The sequence below is a fragment of the Globicephala melas genome, chromosome Y, assembly GCF_963455315.2.
Source record: "Globicephala melas chromosome Y, mGloMel1.2, whole genome shotgun sequence".
Lineage (NCBI taxonomy): Eukaryota > Metazoa > Chordata > Mammalia > Artiodactyla > Delphinidae > Globicephala > Globicephala melas.
Window position 1 is genome coordinate 3,265,529 of NC_083336.1, and position 25,425 is coordinate 3,290,953.

Below are 25,425 nucleotides of genomic sequence, written 5' to 3' on the forward strand. Positions count from 1 at the left end.
TCTCCTGTGAAAGGATCAAAGAATGAACAATTAGTATTCTAAAACCTTAAGGCCCCTTGGGCATATCTAGATGAGTGGTTCACAAGCATCCTGAGGCTGGACTCTTCTGGATCCTCCCATCTCCTTAGTTTTTTGTTTTTATGCCCTCTCATTTGGTATTGGGATTGGCTCTGGAAGTGATGGAGTTTAGAAGCAAGTGAACATCTTTTCTTTGATCTTTTCTTTGGTGTGCCCCTGGACAGCCAAGTTTCCTTGAAACATTTCTATACACCTATATATGAAAGATACTAACCCATTCTTCACCCCCTTGCATTTAGGAACATCCACTTCTAAAACACCCTAGGGAGCTCATGACAGTTAATAGCAAAATTACATTGGACAGGGTTTTAGCAGAAGGGTCTTCATAATTCAGCTTTAGCACTGAAGGCCAGGCTAAGGAAAGGGGCTTCAAATTCAGCTCAAGGGTTTTAGATGGAACATGGAAGAAGGCTTTGGAATCTTCCTCTTTGGAGGGGAGTATTTTAAAGTCAAGTAATTTTTCACTTGTGGTGAAATGGTTCCTGGGAGAGCTTTCTCTTCCTCCCTTTCCAGCAAGATACTTGGGCCACCTCAGGAGAGCTAACCAACCTCCACCATTAGTATTCTGCATATATATCTTAGAGACTGATAAGTAGGGCTCTTCAAGCACCTAAACACATAAGAGCCTGCATAGTGGGGTGGGCAGAATGATAAGTACACTTCTGATAATTAATTTCCTTTTTAGGTATCAACTTCTCACTCATCTCATCAGGACAGGCCTCCAATGAAACTGTTTGTTCCCACTCGGAACATGGTCCAAACCAAGTAGGTAGTATTAAAAAGTGGGTTGCCTTTGCAAGCCCCCTACTTTTATGGTTCATTTACAGTGCATGAGTAACAGAAGGTAATGGCTTCACCTGGGGAGGCTGTTCTTTCATCAGAGGGATATTATCTCCTCTGATACTTTGTCTTCATCAGACATTTCCCTCACAAACTTGAGCTTAAAAATAGGCTAGAAAGGAAACCAACAAAAATTAATTAACTAATTAAAAACAGAAAAAAGAAAAGAATCTAAGGGAGAATTGTAGACCTTAAAATTGTTTCCCACTGTTTCCTTGAGCTACAGTTCTCAAAAGGACATGTTTGCCTATCTAGGTTTTAATTCTGAGTTTTGGGATGCTTTTCCATAGGGTGACAGAAGAGTCTTCTTCCTCTGTGTATCTTTTATACCCTCCAAGTATAAATACTCCTTCCCTCGTATCATCACTCCTCTATGGGGCGTTAGCCTCCAGGATTGCTTACTGGGAGATGATTCTGGGCTATGTATCTTCTCATGAAAGCTCTTGCCTTTAATTCTCCTTTTTTACATATCCTAACAGGAGTTTGCACAAATCCTCAGAAGATAGCTGGGTAGGGGAGCAAGGATGAAACAGACACAGACTTTATGACTAAAGAGAAGAGGCTTTTTAATAGAGCTATTTATGTTTACTTTTCTAAGTGCAGTGTGATTCTTGCAGAGTATTTGGAGCTGGTTATCCAGGTCTGGCATCTATGACAGTGAATGACTGGTATGACCAGCATCAGAAATTTGGAGCATTACCCGATCAGGGTATAGCCAAGAAAACATCAGGTATGGAGGGGTAGGAGGAGAGTAGTTATACTACTTCACTACTGGTCCCTAACTCTGGAGCAATTAAATTCAGACCAAGTATTGTTGCCCTTTAAAAGCAAAAGAAATCTGGACAAAGATTCTGAGTAATAGAACGGGTGGTTGCCACAGGAGAGGGAGGTTGGAGAGGGGAGATAGGTGAAGGGGATTAAGAGCTATACACCTCTAGTTATAAAATAAAGCCATAGGGGTGTAATATACAGCATAAGAAATGTGGTCAATAATATTATGATAACTTTGTGTAGGGACAGATAGTTACCAGATTTATGGTGGTGATCATTTCATAATATATGCAAATGTCAAACCACTGTAATGCACCTGAAACTAACATATTGTACATCAACTATATTTCGATTTTTTTTAAATTGGTTGAGATTAATAGATTGGCAATGACAGGAGAAAGGGTTGGTTAACTTGAAATAAGCCAATCTGGGGGAAAAAAAAAAAAAGATTGGTAGAAAATGAAGAGCCTCAATGACCTGTGGAACAATGTAAAAATGTCTACCATATGTACAATTGGAATACCAGTAGGAGAGAAGAAAGAGAGAGAAGGGGCCATTAAAAAAAATTGAAGAAATGATGGCTGAAATATTCCCCAAATCTGTGAAACGCAAATTTTCAAATTTAGAAATATCAGTAAGCCCTAACTAAGCAGGTTTTAAATACAGTGAAAACCAAGCATAGGCACGTCGTAGTCAAACTGCCGAAAACAAAAGAAAAAGAGAATCTTGAAAGCAGCCAGAGATAAAGTACATATTACACACAGAAGAACAATGAGATGAATTGTTGTCACCTTCCCATTTGAAACAGTGAGTCCCAGAGATAGTAAAGCAATGCCTCAATTAAACACTCCAGTTTTATTTATTTATTTATTTAACTTTTCATTACGTTGGGTCTTCATTGCTGGGCGCGGGCTTTCTCTAGTTGCATCGAGCGGGGGCTGCTCTTTGTTGCGGTGTGTGGGCTTCTCGTTGCGGTGGCTTCTCGTTGCGGAGCACAGGCTCAAGGTGCTTGGGCTTCAGTATTTGTGGCACAGGGGCTTAGTTGCTCTGTGGCACGTGATATCTTCCCGGACCAGGGCTCAAACCCATGTCCCCTGCGTTGACAGGCAGATTCTTAACCAGTGCGCCACCAGGCAAGTCCCTAAACACCCCAATTTAAAAATGAGTAAAAGACCTTAGACACCTCACTGAAGAAGATTATATAGATGGGAAATAAGCATATGAAGAGATGCCCAATATCATGTGTCATTAGGGAATTGCAAGTTAAAACAACAGTGATCCCACTACACCCCTATAAGAATGGCCAAAATCCAAAATACTGACAACACTAAATGCTAGCATGGATAATGGAGCAACAGGAACTGTCATTCATTGTTGGTGGGAATATAAAATGGTACAGACACTTTGGAAGACAGTTTGTCAGAATTAAACATTCTCTTACCATACTATCAAGCAGTCATGCTCCTTGGTATTTACCAAAATGAGTTGAAGTTAGGTCCACACAAAAATTGTACACAAATGTTTTTAGCAGCTTTATTCATAATTGCCAACATTTTGAAGCAACCAAGATGCCCTCAGTAGGCAAATGGATAAACTGTGGTACATACAGACAATGGAATAATATTCATTGCTAAAAACGAATGAGCTATCAAGACATAGAAAGACATGGAGGAACCTTAACTGCATATTACTAAGTGAAAGAAGCTAATCTGAAAAGGCTACCTACTGTATGATTCCAGCTACATGACATTCTGGAAAAGGCAAAACTATGGAGAGAGTAAAAGGGTCAGTGGTTGCCAGGGATTAGAGGAAAAGGAAGGATGAATAGGCAAAACCCAGCGGATTTTGGGGGCAGGTAGACTATTCAGTATGATGCCGTAATGGTGAATATATGTCATTATACATTTGCCCAAATCCATAGAATGTACAACACCGAGAGTGAACCCTAATGTAAACTGTGGACTTTGCATGATGATGATGCATCAATTTAGGTTCATTGATTATAACAAATGTACCACTGTGGCTCAATGTTGTTAGTGGGGGGAGGCTGTGTCGGTGTGGGGCAGGGGTATATAGGAATGCTATGTACTTTTCATTCAGTTTTACTGTATATCTAAAACTGCTCTAAAGCTAAGGCCTTTTTAAAAAAATAATGTAAAGAGAGAAAGCTATAAAGTCAATGGAGAAATTAAAAGGGAGAAAGGCAAGAAAGAATGGAGAAACAAAAAACAGATGACATAAACAGAAAACCAATAGCAGAATGGTAAATCCAATTCAGCCATGTCAGTAATTATGTTAAATATAAATGGAGTAAACCTTCAAATTAGAAATCAGAGATTGATTAACAGACTCAACCACATGCTGTCTATAAGAGGTGCATTTTATTTGTTTTTTAATTATAGTTGATTTACAATATTAGTTTCAGGTGTACAGCAAAATGATTCAGTATTTTTGTAAATTATGCTCCATTATAAGTTATTACAAGATAATGAGTATCCCTGTGCTATACAATATATCCTTGTTGATTATCTATATTATACATAGTAGTTTGTATCTGTTAATCCCATACCCCTAATTTGTCCCTCCCCAGTTTCCTTTGCCCCCTTAGGTAGCCGCAAGTTTGTTTTCTATATCTGTGAGTCTGCTTCTGTTTTTCATATCCGTTCATTTGTATTACTTTTTAGATTCCACATTTACATAATATCATACAGTATTTGTCTTTCTCTGTCTGACTTATTTCACTAAGCATAATACCCTCTAGGTCCATCCATGTTGCTGCAAATTGCAGAATTTCATTCTTTTTTATGGCTGAGTAATAGTCCATTCTCTGTGTGTATGTATGTGTACATATATATGTATACCACATTGTCTTTATCCATTCGTCTGTTGATGGGCACTTGGGTTGCTTCCATCTCTTGGCTATTGTAAATAGTGCTGCTATAAACATCAGGGTGCATGTGTCTTTTCAAATTAGTGTTTTCATTTTTTCTAGATATATACCTAGGAATGGAATTGCTGGATGATATGGTAGTTCTATTTGTAGGTTTTTGAGGAAGCTCCATACAGTTTTCCATAGTGGCTGCACCAATTTACATTCTTACCAACAGTGTACGAGGGTTCCCTTTTCTTCACATCCTCTCCAGCATTTGTTATTTGTAGACTTTTTGATGATAGCCATTCTGACAGGTGTGAGGTAATACTTAATTGTGGTTTTGATTTGCATTTTTTCTAATAATTATTGATGTTGCGCATCTTTTCACATGCCTGTTAGCCATCTGTATGTCTTTGGAAAACTGTCTCTTCAGGTCTTCTGCCCATTTATTGGGTTGTTTGTTTTTTTGATGATGAATTGTATGAACTGTTCATAATATTTGGGGTAGTAATCCCTTATGGGTCACATCAGTTGTAAATATTTGCTCCCAGTGTATAAGTTTAATTATGTCCCATTTGTTTAGTTTTGCTTTTACTTCTTTTGCCTTAGGAGAGAGAGCCAAAAAAAATATTGCTACGATTATGTCAGAGTGTTCTGCCTATATTCTCTTCTAGGAGTTTTATGGTTTTAGGTCTTATATTTAGGTCTCCTAATCCATTTTGAGTTCATTTTTGTATATGGTGTGAGGGAATGTTCTAATCTCATTGTTTTACATGTAGCTGTCCAATTTTCCCAGCACCATTTATCAAAGAGACTGTCTTTTCTTCATTATATATTCTTGCCTCTTTTTTCATAGATTAATTGACCATAGCCTATTTCTGGGCTCTCTATTCTATTCCATTAGTCTGTGTGTCTGTTTTCGAGCCAGTACCATGCTGTTTTGATTACTGTAGCTTTGTAGTATAGTCTGAAGTCTGGGAGCATTATACCTCTGGCTTTGCTCTTTTTCCTCAAGATTGCTTTGGCAATTCAGGATCTTTTGTGGTTCCATATGAATTTTAGGGTTATTTGTTCTAGGCCTGTGAAAAAATATCATGCATCTTTTGATAGGTATTGCATTAAATCTGTAGATTGCTTTGGACAGCATGGCCATTTTAATAACATTAATTCTTCTAATCCAAGAGCACAGGATATCTTTCCATTTCTTTGTATCATCTTTAGTTTCCTTCATAAATGTTTTATAGTTTTAGAGTATAGGTCTTTCACCTTAGTTAAGTTTATTCCTAGGTATTGTATTCTATTTGATGCAGTTTTAAGCAGGATATTTTTTTACTTTCTCTTTCTGATATTTTATTGTTAGTGTATAGAAATGCAATAGATTTCTGTATATTGATCTTGTATCCTGCAACCTTGCTGAATTCATTTATTCTAATAGTTTTTGGGTGGAGACTTTAGGGTTTTCTGGATATAGTACCAAGTCATCTGCAAATAATGACAGTTTTACCTCTTCCCTTCCGATTTGGATGCCTTTTATTTCTTTCTTATCTGATTGCTGTGACTAGGACTTCTAATACTGTGTTGAATAGAAGTGGCGAGAATAGGCATCGTTGTCTTGTTCCAGAATTTAGCAGGAAGGCTTTCAGCTTTTCACCATTAAGTATGACATTGGCTGTGGGTTTGTCCTAATTGGGCTTTATTATGTTGAGATATGTTTCCTCGATACCCACTTTCAGAGTTTTTATTATTAATGGATGTTGAATTTTGTCACATTGGTTTTTCTGCATCTATTGAGACGATCATGTGATTTTTATCCTTCCTTTTGATAATGTGGTGTATCACACTGATTAATTTGCATATATTGAATTACCCTTGTGACCCTAGAATAAATTCAGCTTGATCGTGGTATATGATCCTTTTTATATATTTTTAGATTTGGTTTGCTAATATTTTGTTGAGGATTTTTGCATTTATATTCATCAAATATACTGCCCTGTAATTTCCTTTTTTTGTAGTGCCACACTGTGTCATGGAGTGAGCAGGGCCAGAACATTCAGCTTGGGCTGGGGTACACATGCAGCAAAGCAGCTGTGGGAGACCCAGCAGCTCTGCTGCCATAAGTCTGGGCTGCTTCTGGGGTGCCTCTTGAGTAAATTCCAGCAATGGTCACCACTGCTGCTGCATCTGGGCTCCACCCCAGGGCCAGGTCACCTCTCCATCTCAAGGTCAAGTCTTTTCCCAGGTCCTGGCCACCCTAGATCCAGTGCCATGCATATGGCATGAAGTGAGCAGGGCTAGAACATTCTTTCAGCTCTGGCTGGAGAGCACAGCATGGCTGTTGCATGAAACCAGTAGCCTAGGGCAGCAGGCTACTGGTTTCCCTACCCTACCTGAGGGCAATCTACCCACGCAGTACTCATGAGTGGAACCCAGGCTTCTCTATGGACTTCTGTGTATCTTTCTTACAACCTTGGTTGTACAGGAGTCTTTCTGCCAATTTCCAGTTAGTTTTCAGTGAGAATTGTTCCACACATTGATATATTTTTGATGTGTTCGTGGGGAGAGGTGAACTCCACCTCTTCTTACACCACCCTCTTGATCTCCTGTCAAGAGATGCATTTAAATATAAAGGTACAGATTGGTGGAACGTAGAAAGATTTTCTAAATATACCATGCTAACAGTAAACATAAGAAAGCTGCAGTAGCTATGTAATGTCAGATAAAGTAGACTTCAAGACAAAAGGTGTTACTGGACTTTCAAAAGGACTTTTAGTGCTGATAAAAAGGGCAATTTATCTGGAAGACATACCAATCATAAACATGTTTGTGACTAATAACAACCTTCAAATCACATGAAGAAAAAATTGACAATTAAATGGAGAAATAGATGAATCTACAGCCATAGTTAGAGATTTTCATACTTCTCTTTCAGTAACTGAAAGAATTTCTGGACAGAAAATCAGTAAGGACATAAAAGATCTGGAGAAAATTCACAGCCACCTTAACCTGTTTGACATTTATAGAAAAATATATCCAGTAGCTGCAAAATACACCTTTTTTCAAATGCACATTGTACGTTCACTAACTTAGACCATATTCTGGGCCACCAAATAAGTGTCCATAAACTTTCTTTTTTTAATTAAGTAATTTATTTTTAAAATTAATTAATTAATTTGGCTGCATTGGGTCTTAGTTGTGGCACATGGGATCTTCATCGTGGCACGTGAGATCTTTCGTTGCGGCCTGTGGGCCCTTCATGGCAGTGTGTGGGCTTCTCTCTAGTTGTGGCGCATGGGCACTAGAGCGCACAGGCTCAGGAGTTGTGGCACACAGGCTTAGTTGCCCCATGGCAGGTGGGTTCTTATTTCCCCAACCAGGGATCGAACTCTTGTCCTCTGCACTGGAAGGCGGATTCTTAACCACTGGATCACCAGGGAAGTCCCTCCATAAACTTTGAAAGATTGAAATTGCACTATGCTCTCTGACCACAGTCTAATTCAGTTAGCAATCAATGACATATAGGAATTCACTAAATATTTTAAAATTAAACAAGATACTTATAAATAACCCATCAGTCAAAGAAGAAATCACAAAGAAAATTAAGAAGTATTTTTAACTGAATAATAATGAAATACATTAAAACTTGTGGGATATAACTAAAGCAGTGCTGAGAGGGAAATGTATAACTTTCAGTAGTTATATTAGAAAAAAGAAAGGTAAAATCAGTTACTAAGGTACTAACTTAAGACGTCGGAGAAAACGAGAACAAAATTAGCTTAAAGTATATGGAAGAAAGGAAACAATAAAGATTGAGAACCTTGAGGGGGGTTGGTGGTCGTAGTGTTGCACAAGAGTCAAACATATGTATACCCTCATGACCTGGCAGTTTCACTCCCAGGTATATACCTAAGGGGAATGAGACCATATTTCCTCAAAGGCCTTGTACAAGAATGCTCATAGCAGCATTATTTGTAATACCCCAAACTGAACACTATTTAAATGCCCATACATAGTAGAATGGATAAATACATTTTGGCATATTCACACAGTGAAATACTATTTAGCAATAGGTTAAATAGACTATAGTTCTTATAAGTAACAAACATAGCTAAATTTTACAAACATAATTTGAGTAAAAAGAAGTCAGGCACAAAAGAGCATAAAGTTCAGACATGGCTGAAACTTGTATATGCCAGTTAAAAGCCAGTATGGTGCTCACCCTTAGTGGGAGATCAAGAATGGAACTGGATCTGAGGGGGACTTCTGAAGAGTTAGTAATGTTTTGTATCTTAATCTGGGTACCGATTACATGGATGTGTTCAGATGTGAAAATTGATTGAGCTATACTGTGTATATTTTTCTGCATGTATGTTATATTTCAGTAAAAAGACAAAAGAAAAAATTCATGGATAATATTTACAGCAAAACTAAGTGACAGTGTATCCCCATGAAACTCAAAATAAAAACAGTTAAGGGCAAATCATTCATAGCCACAAGATCAACAAGGAATGGACATCTGTGTAGGAGAAAGCACAAGGAGTTGACAGACCATGTGAAAGACCTGACAAATGGGAGAATTCCAAAACAGCAAACAGGTATTCACTAAAAAGCGTGGCATTCTGACAAGTGTGAGGTGGTATCTCATTGCATTTGAGGTGGTTTTGATTTACATTTCCCTTATGATTAGTGATGTTGAGTACCTTTTCATGTGCCTGTTGGCCATCTCTATGTCTTCTTTGGAAAAATGTCTATTCAAGTCTTCTGCCCATTTCTTATTCAGATTGTTTGTACTGAGTTGTATGAGTTCTTTATATATTTTGGATATTAACCCCTTAACAGACATGTTATTTGCAAATATCTTCTCCCATTCAGTTAAGTTGCCTTTTTGTTTTGCTGATGGTTCCCTTTGCTGTGCAAAAATTTTTTAGCTTCATATGATTCCATTTGTTTATTTTTGGTTTTGTTGCTGTTGCCTGAGGAGACAGATGAAAAAAAATATTGCTAAGACCAATTTCAAAGAGCATACTGCCTGTGTTTTCTTCTAGAAGTTTTATGGTTTCAGGTCTTACATTTAAGTCTTTAATTATTTTGAGTTTATTTTTGTAAATGATGTGAGAAAATGGTCTAGTTGCATTCTTTTACTTGTAGCTATCCAGTTTTCCCAACACCACTAAGCCATTAAAAAGAATGAAATCTTGCAATCTGTGACAGCATGGATGGACCTGGAGGGTATTATGCTAAGTGAATAAGTCAGACAGAGAAAGATAAAACAAATGAGTCCTAAAAAACCCAGAAACAGACTCATAGATACAGAGAACAAATTAGTGGTTGAGAGAATGGGAGGATGGGTGAAATAGGTGAAGGGGATTAAGAGATACAAATTACCAGTTATAAAATAAATAAGTCACAGGGATATAATGCAGAGCACAGGGAATATAATCAATAATATTATAATAACTTTGTATGGCACATAATTGACACAAATATAGAATCACTATGTTGTACATCTGAAACAAATATTATATTGTAAGTCAACTATACTTCAGTTAAACATTTTTAATGAAAAAAATAAAAGTGTGGCAGTTCAGTATAAGAACATTAGTTGAAATGGGAGGGGTTTTGCCCTCCAGTAAAAACTGAATGAATACAAGGAACCTGTGGTCAGAAGGTCTGAAAGGGATGGAGCAGGCTAACCCTTAATGAACTCTTGAAAATGAGCCACCAGATCTCCTGACTCATACACCGTCCCACACTGAGGAGAAATTGCTGATAATAAAATTCAGATTGAGCAGAACAGGGACAATAAAGAATAAGGAAAGAAAAGGTCTAGATAAGAATGGGAGACAGGACCAGAACCAAGAACTCTAATCAAGCAAGTCATCGTATTCCTTTAACATATATAAAAACAGCAGAAAGGGAGCCTCTGTGAAGTTAGAAAGCCACCCTGAACCATACTTTCTAAAAGCTCAGGAAAGCTTAGCACACATAAGAATGAGCAACAGATTGTGATGATGGTTCCACAGTTCTGAATATACTAAAAACTACTGAATTGTACATTTTAAATGTGTGAATTTTATGGTATGTGAAAAATATCTCAATAAAGCTGTGAGAAAAATGAATGGAAAATTAATCAAGGTCAGATCCCACAGAAAATTATCATAAGGAGAAAAAGAAGAGAATCAAAAGCATTCCGTGTTGCTTATCTTTTTTATGTATAGTAGTTTGTTAATCCCATACTCCTAATTTGTCCCTCCCTCCCTCCCTCCCTCCCTCCGTCTCTCCCTCTCTCTCTGCTTTGATAATGATAAATTTGTTTTCTATGTCTGTGGGTCAGTTTCTGTTTTGTATATAGATTCATTTGTGTTATTTTTTAGATTCCACATGTAAGTGATATAAAGGATATAAACTGAAAAAACAAATATATATAACTGAATCACTTTGCTGTACACCTGAAACTAACACAGTATTGTAAATCAACTATACTTCAACTAAAAAAAAAGAGAAAAAGGCGGGGGGGAAACATTCCAGAAAGACACACTCAAAAAACAACAAATTTAAAATATACTGTTTAAAAATAAATTGGAAGACATTAACAAAATTAAATAAGACATGGAAGAACAATACAAAGCAGGATTAGAAAAACTCTGAAATGTAGTGACAACTTGGGGGAAGTAAGTAGAAAGAATCACTTGACAAATGAAGGCTGAGGGACTTCCCTAGTGGTCAGTGGTTAAGAATCTGCCTTCCAATGCAGAGGATGAGAGTTCAATCCCTGGTCAGGGAACTAAGATCCCATATGCCATGGGGCAACTAAGCCCATGCACTCTAGAGCCCATGAGCCACAACTAGAGAGCCCGTGTGCCGCAACAGAGAGTCTGCATGCCACAACTAAAATCCAATGCAGCCAAGTAAATTAAAATAGAAAAGAAAAGAGAAAGGAAGGCTGGGACTTCCCTGGTGGTCCGGTGGTTAAGACTCCATGCTTCCATTGCAGGGAGTGCAGGTTCGATCCCTGGTTAGGGAATTAAGAGCCCACATGCCATGTGGTATGGCCAAAAAATAAAAATAAAAAAAAATAGAGATGAAGCCTAAGGCAGAACACTCTATGACATAAATCGTAGCAATATTTTTATGGATCTGTCTCCTCAGACAGAGGAAACAAAAGCAAAAATAAACAAATGGGACCTAATTAAACTTAAAACTTTTGCACAGCAAAGGAAACCAACAACAAAATGAAAAGACAACCTACAGAATGGGAGAAAATGTTTTGCAAATTATACGCCCAATAAGGGGTTAATATCCAAAGTATATAGATAGCTCATATAACTCAATATAAAAAAAACTTAAAAATGGGCAGACGACCTGAGTAGACATCTTTCCAAAGAAGATATACAGATGGCCAACAGGAACATGAAAATATGCTACTCATCAACATTGCTAATGATCAGAGAAATGCAAATCAAAACCATAATGAGATATCACCTCACACATGTCAGAATGGCTATCATCAAGAAGTCTACAAATAACAAATGTTGGCAAGGATGTATAGAAATGGGAACCCTACTACGCTGTTGGTGGGAATATAAATTGGTGTAGCTACTATGGAAGGCAGTGTGGCAGTTTGTCAAAAAATTAAAATAGAACTACCATATGATCCAGCAATTCTACCCCTGGGTTTTTATCCAAAGATAATGGAAACACTAACTAAAAAAGATGCTGCACCCCAATGTTCATAGCAGCATTGCTTACATTAGCCAGTATATGGAAGCAAGCAACCAAAGGTGTCCATCAGTAGATGAATAGATATGGAAGATGTGGTGTGTGTGTGTGTGTATATATATATATATATATATATACACACACACACACACACACACACAGTGGAGTATTAACCCTAAAAAGAGTGAAACTCTGCCATTTTCAACAACATGGATGGCCCCTAGAGGGTATTAATGCTTAGTGAAATAAGTCAGAGAAAGACAAATACTGTATGATATCACTTATATGTGGAATCTAAAAAATAATCTAATAAAAAATATAACAAAACAGAACCAGACTCACAGATATAGAGGACAACCTAGTGGACACCAGTGAGGAGAGAAAAGGGAGGGAAGGGCAAGATGGTAGGGGATTAAGAGGTACCAGCTACTATGTATAAAATGAATAAGCTACAAAGATACATTGTACAGCACAAGGAATATAGCCAATTTTTTTTAACATCTTTATTGGAGTATAACTGCTTTACAATGGAGTATTAGTTTCTGCTTTATAACAAAGTGAATCAGCTATACATATATCCCCATATCTCTTCCCTCTTGCATATCCCTCCCTCCCACCCTCCCTATCCCACCCCTCTAGGTGGTCACAAAGCACCGAGCTGATCTCCCTGTGCTATGCGGCTGCTTCCCACTAGCTACTGGTTTTACATTTGGTAGTGTATATATGTCCATGCCACTCTCACTTTGTCCCAGCTTACCCTTCCCCCTCCCCATGTCCTCAAGTTCATTCTATAGTAGGTCTGTATCTTTATTGCCATCCTGCCCCTAGGTTCATCATGACCTTTTTTTTTTTTTTTTAGATTCCATATATATGTGTTAGCATACAGTATTTGTTTTTCTCTTTCTGACTTACTTCACTCTGTATGACAGACTCTAGGGCCATCCACCTCACTACAAATAACTCAATTCCCTTTCTTTTTATGGCTGAGTAATATTCCATTGTATATATGTACCACATCTTCTTTATCTATTTGCCTATCAATGGGCATTTAGGTTGCTTCCATAACCTGGCTGTTGTAAATAGAGCTGCAATGAACACTGTGGAACGTGACTCTTTGAATTATGGTTTTCTTATGGTATATGCCCAGTAGTGGGATTGCTGGGTCGTATGGTAGTTCTATTTTTAGTTTTTTAAGGAACCTCCATACCGTTCTCCATAGTGGCTGTATCAATTTATATTCCCACCAATAGTGCAAGAGGGTTCCCTTTTCTCCACACCCTCTCCAGCATTTGTTGTTTGTAGATTTTCTGATGATGCCCACTGTAACTGGTGGGAGGTGATACCTCACTGTAGTTTTGATTTGCATTTCTCTAATAATTAGTGACGTTGAGCAGCTTTTCATGTGATTCTTGGCCATCTGTATGTCTTCTTTGGAGAAATGTCTATTTAAGTCTTCTCATTTTTGGATTGGGTTGTTTTTTTTTTAATATTGAGTTGCATGAGCTGTTTATATATTTTGGAAATTAATCCTTTGTCCATTGATTCGTTTGCAAATATTTTCTTCCATTCTGAGGGTTGTCTTTTCATCTTGTTTGTAGTTTCCTTTGCTGTGCAAAAGCTTTGAAGTTTCATTAGGTTCCATTTGTTTATTTTTGTGTTTATTTCCATTTCTCTAGGAGGTGGGTTAAAAAGGATCTTGCTGTGATTTATGTCATAGAGTATTCTGCCTATGCTTTCCTCTAAGAGTTTTATAGTGTCTGGCCTTACATTTAGGTCTCTAATCCATTCTGAGTTTATTTTTGTGTATGGTGTTTAGGAGTGTTCTAATTTCATTCTTTTATATGTAGCTGTCCAGTTTTTCCAGCACCACTTATTGAAGAGGCTGTCTTTTCTCCATTGTGTATTCTTGCCTCCTTTATCAAAAATAAGGTCACCTATGTGCATGGGTTTATCTCTGGGCTTTCTATTCTGTTCCATTGATCTGTATTTCTGTGTTTGTGCCAGTCTTGATTACTGTAGCTTTGTAGTCTAAACTGAAGTCCAGGAGCCTGATTCCTCCAGCTCTGTTTTTCTTTCTCAAGATTGCTTTGGTTATTCAGGGTCTTTTGTGTTTCCATACAGATTGTAAAATTTTTTGTTCTAGTTCTGTGAAAAATGCCAGTGGTGGTTTGATAGGGATTGCATTGAATCTGTAGATTGCTTTGGGTAGTAGAGTCATTTTCACAACGTTGATTCTTTCAATCCAAGAACATGGTATATCTCTCCATCTAGTAGTATCATCTTTAATTTCTTTCATCATTGTCTTATAATTTTCTGCATACAGGTCTTTTGTCTTCTTAGGTAGGTTTATTCCTAGGTATTATTTTTGTTGCAATGGTAAATAGGAGTGTTTCCTTAATTTCACTTTCTCATTTTTCATTGTTAGTGTATAGGAATGCAAGAGATTTCTGTGCATTAATTTTGTATCCTGCTACTTTACCAAATTCATTGATTAGCTCTAGTAGTTTTCTAGTAGCATCTTTAGGATTCTCTATGTATAGTGTCATATCATCTGCAGTGACAGCTTTACTTCTTTTCTCATTTGGATTCCTTTTATTTCTTTTTCTTCTCTGATTGCTGTGCTTAACACTTCCAAAACTATGTTGAATAATAGTGGTGCGAGTGGGCAACCTTGTCTTGTTCCTGATCTTAGTGGAAATGGTTTCAGTTTTTCCCCATTGAGGATGATGTTGGCTGTGGGTTTGTCACATATGGCCTTTATTATGTTGAGGTAAGTTCACTCCATGCCTACTTTCTGGAGGGTTTTTATCATAAATGGGTGCAGAATTTTGTTGAAAGCTTTTTCTGCATCTACTGAGATGATATGTTTTTTATTCAATTTGTTAATATGGTTTATCACATTGATTGATTTGCATATATTGAATAATCCTTGCATTCCTGGGACAAACCCCACTTTATCATGGTGAATGATTCTTTTAACGTGCTGTTGGATTCTATTTGCTAGTATTTTGTTGAGGATTTTGCATCTATGTTCGTCAGTGATATTGGCGTGTAGTTTTCTTTCTTTGTTACATCTTTGTCTGGTTTTGGTATCAGCATGATGGTGGACCCATAGAATGAGTTTGGGAGTGTTCCTCCCTCTGCTATATTTTGGAAGAGTTTGAAAAGGATTGGTTACAGCTCTTCTGTAAATGTGTGTTGGAATTTGCCTGTGAAGCCATCTGGTCCTGGGCTATTGTTTGTTTGAAGGTTTTTAATCACAGTTTCAATTTCAGTGCTTGGAATTGGTCTGTTTATGTTTTCTGTTTCTTCCTGGTTCAGTCTCGGAAGGTTGTGCTTTTCTAAGAATTTGTCCATTTCTTCCAGGTTGTCCATTTTGTTGGGATGTAGTCACTTGTAGTAATCTCTCATGATCCTTTGTATTCCTGCAGTGTCAGTTGTTACTTCTCCTTTTTCATTTCTAACTCTATTGATTTGAGTCTTCTCCCTTTTTTTCTTTATGAGTCTGGCTGATGGTTTATCAATTTTGTTTATCTTCTCAAAGAACCAGCTTTTAGTTTTATTGCTCTTTTCTATTGTTTCCTTCATTTCTTTTTTCATTTATTTCTGATCTGATCTTTATGATTTCTTTCCTTCTGCTAACTTTGGGGGTTTTTTTTGTTCTTCTTTCTCTGATTGCTTTAGGTGTAAGTTTAGATTGTTTATTTGAGATGTTTCTTGTTTCTTAAGGTAGGACTGTACTGCTAGAAACTTCCCTCTTAGAACTGATTTTGCTTCATCCCATAGGTTTTGGGTCATCGTGTTTTCATTGTCATTTGTCTCTAGGTATTTTTTGATTTCCTCTTTGATTTCTTCAGTGATCTCTTGGTTATTAAGTAGTGTATAATTTAGCCTCCACATGTTTGTGTTTTTTACAGTTTTTTTTCCTGTAATTGATACCTAGTTTCATAGTGTTGTGGTCGGAAACCATACTTGTTTTTATTTTTCGTTTTTTTGTTTGTTTGTTTGTTTGCGGTACGCAGGCCTCTCACTGTTGTGGCCTCTCCTGTTGCAGAGCACAGACTCTGGACATGCAGGCTCAGCGGCCATGGCTCACAGACCCAGCTGCTCCGCGGCATGTGGGATCCTCCCGGACTGGGACACGAACCCATGTCCCCTGCATCAGTAGGTGGACTCTCAACCACTGCGCCACCAGGGAAGCCCTGGAAACCATACTTGATACGATTTCAATTTTCTTAAATTTACCATGGCTTAATTTGTGACCCAAGATCTGATTTCTCCTGGAGAATGTTCCTTGAGCACTTGAGAAGAAAGTGTATTCTGTTGTTGTTGGACGGAATGTCCAATAAATATCAATTAAGTCCATCTTGTTTAATGTATCATTTAAACCTTGTGTTTTCCTTATTTATTTTCATTTTGGATGATCTGTCCATTGGTGAAAGTGGGGTGTTAAAGTCCCCTACTATGATTGTGTTACTGTCTATTTCCCCTTTATGGCTGTTAGTATTTGCCTTATGTATTGAAGTGCTCCTATGTTGGGTGCATAAATATTTACAGTTGTTATATCTTCTTCTTGGATTGATCTCTTGATCGTTATGTAGTCTCGTTCTTTGTCTCTTGTTATACTGTTTGTTTTAAAGTCTATTTTGTCTGATATGATCATTGCTACGCCAACTATCTTTTGATTTTCATTTGGATGGAATATCGCTTTCCATCCCCTCGCTTTCAGTCTGTATGTGTCCCTGGGTCTGAAAGGGGTCTCTTGTAGACAGCATATATATGGGTCTTGTTTTTTTATCCATTCTGCCAGTCTATGTCTTTTGGTTGCAAAATATAATCCATTTACATTTAAGGTAATTATTGATATGTATTTTCCTATTACCATTTTCTTAATTGTTTTGCGTTTGTTATTGTAGGTCTTTTCCTTCTCTTGTGTTTCCTGCCTAATGAAGTTCCTTTAGCATTTGTTGTAAAGCTGGTTTGGTGGTGCTGAATTCTCTTAGCTTTTGCTTGTCTGTAAAAGTTTTAATTCCTTTGTCGAATCTGAATGAGATCCTTACTGGGTAGAGTAATCTTGGGTGTAGGTTTCTCCCTTTCATCACTTTAAATATGTCCTGCCAGTCCCTTCTGGCTTGCAGAGTTTCTGCTGAAAGATCACCTGTAACCTTATGGGGATTCCCTTGTATGTTTGTTGTTTTTCCCTTGCTGCTTTTAATATGTTTTCTTTGTATTTAATTTTTGATAGTTTGATTAATATGTGTCTTGGTGGGTTTCTCCTTGGATTTATCCTGTATGGGACTCTCTGCTTCCTGGACTTGATTTACTATTTCTTTTCCCATATTAGAGGAGTTTTCAACTACAATGTCTTCAAATATTTTCTCAGTCCCTTTCTTTTTCTCTTCTTCTTCTGGGATCCTTATCATTCTGTTGTTGGTGTGTTAAATGTTGTCCCAGAGGTCTCTGAGATGGTCCTCAGTTCTTTTCATTCTGTTTTCTTTATTCTGCTCTGCAGTAGTTATTTCCACTATTTTATCTTCCAGGTCACACTTATCCGTTCTTCTGCCTCAGTTATTCTGCTATTGATTCCTTCTAGAGAATATTTAATTTCCTTTATTGTGTTGTTCCTCACTGTTTGTTTGCTCTTTAGTACTTCTAGGTCCTTGTTAAACGTTTCTTGTATTTTCTCCACTCTATTTCCAAGATTTAGGATCATCTTTACTATCATTACTCTGAATTCTTTTTCAGGTAGACTGCCTATTTCCTCTTCATTTGTTTGGTCTTGTGGGTTTTTACTTTGCTCCTTCATCTGCTGTGTGTTTCTCTGTCTTCTCATTTTGCTTAACTTACTGTGTTTGGTGTCTCCTTTTCACAGGCTGCAGGTTCTTAGTTCCCGTTGTTTTTGGTGTTTGCTCCCAGTGGGTAAGGTTGGTTCAGTGGGTTATGTAGGCTTCCTGGTGGAGGAAACTAGTGCCTGTGTTCTGGTTGATGAGGCTGGATCTTGTATTTTCTGGTGGGCAGGACCTTGTCCGGTGGTGTGTTTTGGGGTGCCTGTGACATTATTTTGATTTTAGGCAGCCTTTCTGCTAATGGGTGGGGTTATGTTCCTGTCTTGCTAGTTGTTTGATATGGGGTGTCCAACACTGTAGCTTTCTGGTCGTTGAGTGAAGCTGGGTGTTGGTGTTGAGATGGAGATCTCTGGGAGATTTTCGCCATTTGATATTACATGGAGCTGGGAGGTCTCTGTTGGACCAGTGTCCTGAACTTGGCTCTCCCACTTCAGAGGCACAGCACTGACTCCTGGCTGGAGCACCAAAAGCCTTTCATCCACACGGCTCAGAATAAAAGGGAGAAAAAGTAGAAAGAAAGAAAAAATAAAATAAAATAAAGTTATTAAAATAAAAAATAATTATCAAAAGTTTTTATTATCTTAAGAAGTAGTTAAAAAGAAAGAAAAAAGAGGGCTACCAAACAAAACAAATCCACCAATCATATCAAGTGCTAAAAGCTATACTAAAAAAAAAAAAAAAAACCCAAAAAACGGACAGACAAAACCCTAGGACAAATGGTAACAGCAAATCTTTACAGACAAAATCACACACAGAAGCATACACAGTCACAAAAAGAGAAAAAGGAAAAAAAAATATAATTGCTCCCAAAGTCCACCTCCTCAATTTGGGATGATTCGTTGTCTATTCAGGTATTCCACAGATGCAGGTGCATCAAGTTGATGGTGGAGATTTAATCCGCTGCTCCTGAGGCTGCTGGGAGAGATTTCCCCTTCTCTTCTTTGTTCACGCAGCTGCCGGGGTTCCGCTTTGGATTTGGACCAGCCTCTGCGTGTAGGTCGCCCTCTGGCGCCTGTTCTTCGCTCAGGCAGGACGGGGTTAAAGGAGCAGCTGATTCGGGGGCCCTGGCTCACTCAGGCCAGTGGGGAGAGGGAGGGGTATGGATGCGGGGCGAGCTTGCGGCGGCAGAGGCCAGCGTGACGTAGCACCAGTCTGAGGCGCGCCGTGTATTCTCCCGGGGAAGTTGTCCCTGGATCCCGGGACCCCGGCAGTGGCGGGCTGCACAGGCTCCCGGGAGGGGCGGTGTGGATAGTGACCTGTGCTTGCACACAGGCTTCTTGGTGGCTTTACGTAACAGCAGCCTTAGCGTCTCATGCCTGTCTCTGGGGTCGGCTTGCACCCGTCTCTGGAGCTCCTTTAAGCTGCGCTCTTAATCCCCTCTCCTCACACACCACAAAACAAAGAGGCAAGAAAAAGTCTCTTGCCTCTTCGGCAGTTCTAGACTTTTTGCCAGACTCCCTCCGGCAGGCTGTGGCGCACCAGCTCCCTTCAGGCTGTGTTCACGCAGCTAACTCCAGGCCTTTTCCTGGGGTCTGACTTCCGAAACCCGAGCCTCAGCTCCCAGCCCTGCCCGCCCTGGCGGGTGAGCAGACAAGCCTCTTGGACTGGTGAGTGCTGGTCAGCACCGATCGTCTGTGCCTGAATCTCTCCGCTTTGTCCTCTGCACCCCTGTTGCTGCGCTCTCCTCCGTGGCTCCAAAGTTTCCCCCACCTCCACCCTTGTCTCTGCCAGTGGAGGGTCTTCCTAGTGTGTGGAAACCTTTCCTCCTCCACAGCTCCCTCCCACTGGCGGGTCCCATCCCTATTCTTTTGTCTCTGTTTTTTCTTTTGCCCTACCCAGGTACGTGGGGAGTTTCTTGCCTTTTGAGAGTTCTGAGGTCTTCTGCCAGCGTTCAGTAGGTGTTCTGTAGGAGTTGTTCCACGTGTAAATGTATTTCTGTTGTGTTTGTGGGGAGGAAGGCAATCTCCACTTCTTACTCTTCCACCGTCTTCCCAATATTTTATAATAACTCTAAATGGAATATAATATATAAAATATTAAATCAACATGTTGTACACCTGAAACTAATATTGTAAATCAATTAGACTTCAATTTGAATGAAAGAAAAGAAATGAAGGCTAAACTAGAAGAAAACAAGAATGAGTCAATATAACAGAAAATGCCTTTCTAAAGTAGAAAGGAAAATGTTTAAATCAAAAAGAGGCAAAGATGAACAGATTTCTAGAAAAAGTGACAAATATGAAAGATAGCAAAGAAGACCTGACATATAGATAATAAGATTATCTGAAGAAGAATACCAAAGCAAGGAAAAAGAAAAAAATGCTTAAAACTAATATTGGATGGTTGTAGAGATTGTCATACAGAGTGAAGTAAGTCAGAAAGAGAAAAACACCATATGGTAATGCACATGTATGTAATCTGAAAAAACGGTACTGATGAACCTAGTGGCAGGGCAGGAATAAAGACGCAGATGTAGAGAATAGACTTGTGGACACGGGGAGAGGGAAGGGTAAGCTGGGACAAAGTGAGAGAGTGTATGTCCATATATACACTACCAAATGTAAAACAGATAGCTAGTGGGAAGCAGCCGCATAGCACAGGGAGATCAGCTCGGTGCTTTGTGACCACCTAGAGGGGTGGGATAGGGAGGGTGGGAGGGAGATGCAAGAGGGAGGGGATATGGGGATATATGTATACATGTAGCTGATTCACTTTGTTGTACAGCAGAAACACAACATTGTAAAGCAGTTATACTCCAATAAAGATATATTTAAAAAAAAAACTAATATTGAGGAAACTTTAGGTTTGCTTTTAAAAAGCACACCGTGTACCTAAGAATTTTGCTCCAGAATGACCAACAGCAAGACACATTCTAATAAAATTACTAGACTTTCTTTTTTTAAAAAAAGAAATGCCTTGGATACTTCAGGAAAAACAGCAGGTGGATGGTAAAGGAAAGAAAATTAGATCATCTTCAAACTTTTTGACACCGACACTTTATGCCAGAACAAATGGAGTAACATTTAAGATACTCAAGGCGAAAAAAATGTGAGCCAAGAACATTATATCTGGTAAAACTGACTTTTAGGTATAAAGGGTACAGGTATTTATCAACATACAGGAACTCAGGAAATATTGGTCCCATGATCCCTTTCTGAGAAAGTTGCTAGAGAATGAGCTTAAGACAACCAAAGTGATGAGAGAGACATTGATATAAGTACTATCAGTCAGCATGAAATATATAGTTACTTGTAGAACTAAGACTAAATGAGATTTGAAAGAGAGAAAGTATTAATGCCTATATGCCCAGTGCTCTGGTAATATAGATATAATGCAACTTTTAATGGGGAAAGAATTTGCAAAAAAAGAACTGTTCTCAGCAATTATATTGGTATCAGTATTAGTGTTATTCCAGGACTGTGTAATGTGAGATAATATTAACTGAGTAATTATGAGATACTCTAATTCCATCATCCTCTGTCTTTGAGAGCCAAGACTATTAGTGTGGAAGAATACAGATGTAATTCAAAAGAATTTGAGTTAGAAACAAAACACCCCTTTAGTCCTGAATATGAACTCATGAGAAATTTTATTGAAAAGTACACACACACACACACACACACACACACACACACACACACTTTTGCTTTATCCACTGAAAAGGCTTAGAAACAATGACCAGCCCAGAAGCAATGAGCTCACCTAGTAACCCAGGTTCTGTTCTTGAAATACCATTCCCATTAAAAGAAATCAGGATTTCTTAGACAAATAGCTAATTCCAAGTTTGCAGCAGGAAATAAATAACGTAAGCTTGGAACATCTTTTCATAAAGGTTAGGAAAGAAGCTTTCAAAGACTACTATGGTCATATCAAAAGGACTCAGAAGCCACTGGAGACGTTTGCACTGGCCAAAGACAGTTTGGCTTGAAAAAGGATAATTGCCAGTAGCAACGAGCACATCTAGTGCCCAGATCTTGGTGTCTAATACTATTCTCCAATTAAAGGGCTCCTTAGAGAAGTGGATAATTCTGGGGCTGGACAGGGAATATACAAGATGAATCTGAAATATCTTGTAGTACTAGAAAATAAAGGAGCACTCAAAAAACAACAGCAAACAAACTATTGAGGTATGTTAATGTGACACAGGGCCTTCTGAAAGAACTGTGGCCAAAACTGGAAGAATGTGAGCAGGAAAATAACAGTATTGGATTATAACACAAGGAATAAAATGTGTCCGTGAGTCTATAGTGATAGAAATAAATGATTAAATAAATAGATGGGGGTGAAGAGACCAATCTCCCCTACAGAAAAATTATAAATAATTTGTGTATATACACCTGTCTCAAGGAGGTGCAGCATAACTCCTCACCCCTTAAGTGTAGGCTGTGTTTAGTTACTTGCTTCCAAAGACTATAGTATAGAAGGAGGGGGGAGCAGTTGGGAACCCTACAAACACTACCTGAAGTGATCCCAGTTAACATCAGCAGTGATAAGTCATGTTGGTGGTGTGTAGCCTTGGTTTGATGTGATAAGGAGGAAACTTCACTGTGTTATTCTCTTCCAAAAATCATAACCCTAGTCTAATTATGAGAAAAATATGAGACAACCCCAGGTTGAGGGACATTCTGCAAAATACCTGATGAGTACCCCTTAAAACTGTCCAGGTAATCAAAAACAAGGAAAGTGAGAAATTCTCACAGCAAAGAGGAGACGAAGGAGACAGAGGACTAATGTAATATGGAATATTTGATGGGATCCTGGAACCAAAAAAAAAGAACATTATGTAAAACCTAAGGAAATCTGAATAAAGTATGAACTTTAGTTGTTAGTTATGTATGTATCAGTATTGGTTTATTAGTTATAACACACAAACCATAGTAATGTAAGATGTTAACAATAAGGGAAATTGGGTATGGATGTATAAGAACTCTGTACTATCTTCTCAGTTTTTCTGTAAATTAAAACTAAAATTAGCTTATTTGAATATTTTTTAGAATTCATTGCAATTCATTGAAACCCATCAAGTGTGTTTAAATCCGTGAGTTCATAACTATAGTTAAAACAGAAATTGTTCAATTTCAGAGGATGATAAGGAACCAATTTAATAACTTGAGAAATGGTAAATTAAAGCAGAAGAATCAAGCATTAATCTTGTTTTCTTTTCCTGGGTGACTAAATAGTAGTAGATGAGGGAAAGCCTCTCTTTATAAAAAGCATTCTACTTAATAAAAAAAGAAATGTTAAAGAGTATCACCATTTTGAAACCCTGGGAAAATTAACGAATCTAGGCATTGAGCGTCAACAGCTGCTAACATCACAACATAGGAGACACAGATACTATGTGCCACCTGCTGAGGGAGGACAGCACCACCTGTATTCATGCGAAGGGATCAACCCTAAGTCATGTCAAGCTCCATGTCCGGTTGCCAATCTGCAGAAATACAGAAGAACGTGTTTGACTCCATCATGACTATGCGGTCGGCAAAAACCAGAGTTGGGGAAACTACAGGTCAAATGCCCCAGCCTCTTCAATAGAGAACTTGTAAGGAAAGAAAGGGATGGAAGAAGAAACCTGTAGATTAAAAATATATCAAAATATTTGAAAATGGGTAAGACTAACCTCAAAAGCATTTTGCTAAGTGAAAGAAGTCAGACACAAAAGACCACATGTTACTTGATTCCATTTATGTGAAATGTTCAGAATAGCAACTCTATAGAGATAGAAGGTAGATTGGTGATTTCCAGGGAGGGAAGGAATGGGAATTAACTGCCAGTGAGCACAGGGTGTCATTTGGTAGATGCTCATGGAGAAGCTTTGGGGATGGGTACAGAAAATGTATATCTTGACCCAAGTGAAGGCTATAAAGGTATAGCCTCCTTATCAAATTTTAAGTTATATATATTTTTGTGTGATTTCCAGTATCTTTTACTTTACAATAAAAGGGTTAAAAGAAAAGCAGAACACAAGACTCCTAAGCTGTAAGGAGAGATCAGATTCCCCACATATTTCATTCTTTGTCATGGTGATGAGAGTATTTCTTGTGAGCAAATTCAAGGTAGCTAGGAAATGTTCCTTTACCTCAAAAAGGAAAGAAAAAAATAGTGCAAAAGAGATGTAGTATTTGGTACACTGCATGACAAGTGCGATGTGGACCCCAGACTGTTGCAAACGTGCAAAATAAGACACATTCTTTTCTGGTAGGTTCAGCTGCCCCCTGATTTCCAATTTTATACACACACAGAATTGTAGAACTGTAATAAAGGAAATAGATGAAGGAGGAGAAGTCACCTATAGTCCCACCTCCCTGGCAAGTCACAAATCATAAAATCATAAATATTTTTTACTTTAGTGTTTTTGTCAGGCGAGTGTGATAACCACTATACTATGGAAACACTTCACTGTTTTTGGTTTGCTGAGGTTCTGTTTGTCAGTTGGTGTTTTTGTTTTCTGTTGTGAGGGGTTGGCCTTTTTAGCAAGAATTCGTTCCCAAAATAGAATTCATTTTGAGGGGCAACTTTGTTTTTGCCTTCTCGTGAAAACCACTTAGAGGATCCTGTATTACTATTATTTAACATGTCACCTGTTAAGTAATAGTAAGTACTCTCCGCAGTTCTGCTGGCCCCAGGGTAGGCAGCTAGGTATATATTCCTTGTTCTCTTGTTATGTGGTCGTATTCAGAGTGGAGCTGGGGCCCATGACAGTCGCTCTTTCCCTCACCCTGCTTTCTCATTTTTCTACTTGAGCAGAGTTCAGAACAGCTCAGCAACAAGATCAGGAACAGGAGGAAGAGGATGATGAACAGGCAGTCCACAGAGCTCGGGAGTGGGATGACTGGAACGACACCCATCCTATGGGCTATGGCAACCGACAGAACATGGGTTAGTCTCCCCACAGCAAGACAGGACTACAGGGGCTTCTGTCTTCCCCACCAAGGAAAGCTGTGCAGTCTTCCCCTCCCTGGGCTCCTGCTTCAGCCATGTACAACGAAGGCAGAGATGCTTAATCTTGCCTTGCATTCATTAAAATGTCAAACAATTAAGTGTGTATTTCTACCCTAGATGATGAGCCAGCAATCTTGTCTTGGAATTACAATCCTCGTCATGATATATTCCATTTTTCTTAAGTGGAAAGCAAAGAGTACTGAGAAATGGTTCTATATAATCACTGGCTGTATGAATTCTCTTTGAAAAAGAAAAGTCCCGTCTATCATGTGAGCCTGTGCAGAAATATGAATATCAGCTGCTTTCTTCCAGGGGGTGAAGGGAGGGGGTCAGCTATGGTTCCCTGGGCTTATGGAGAGA

The 25,425-nt window shown here is 38.4% G+C and overlaps 1 protein-coding gene across 1 annotated transcript in view; it reads left to right on the plus strand.

The window, feature by feature from the left end:
• The window catches only part of LOC132593277 (immunoglobulin-binding protein 1-like), a 35,893-nt gene extending 10,766 nt beyond the window's left edge, over positions 1 to 25,127 (plus strand). Inside the window, 3 exon segments of the mRNA XM_030850527.2 lie at positions 764 to 843; positions 1,536 to 1,648; positions 24,871 to 25,127. Coding sequence (XP_030706387.2) covers positions 764 to 843; positions 1,536 to 1,648; positions 24,871 to 25,007 — 330 coding nt within the window. The 3' untranslated portion in view covers positions 25,008 to 25,127.
• Positions 25,128 to 25,425: the final 298 nt, after the last annotated feature.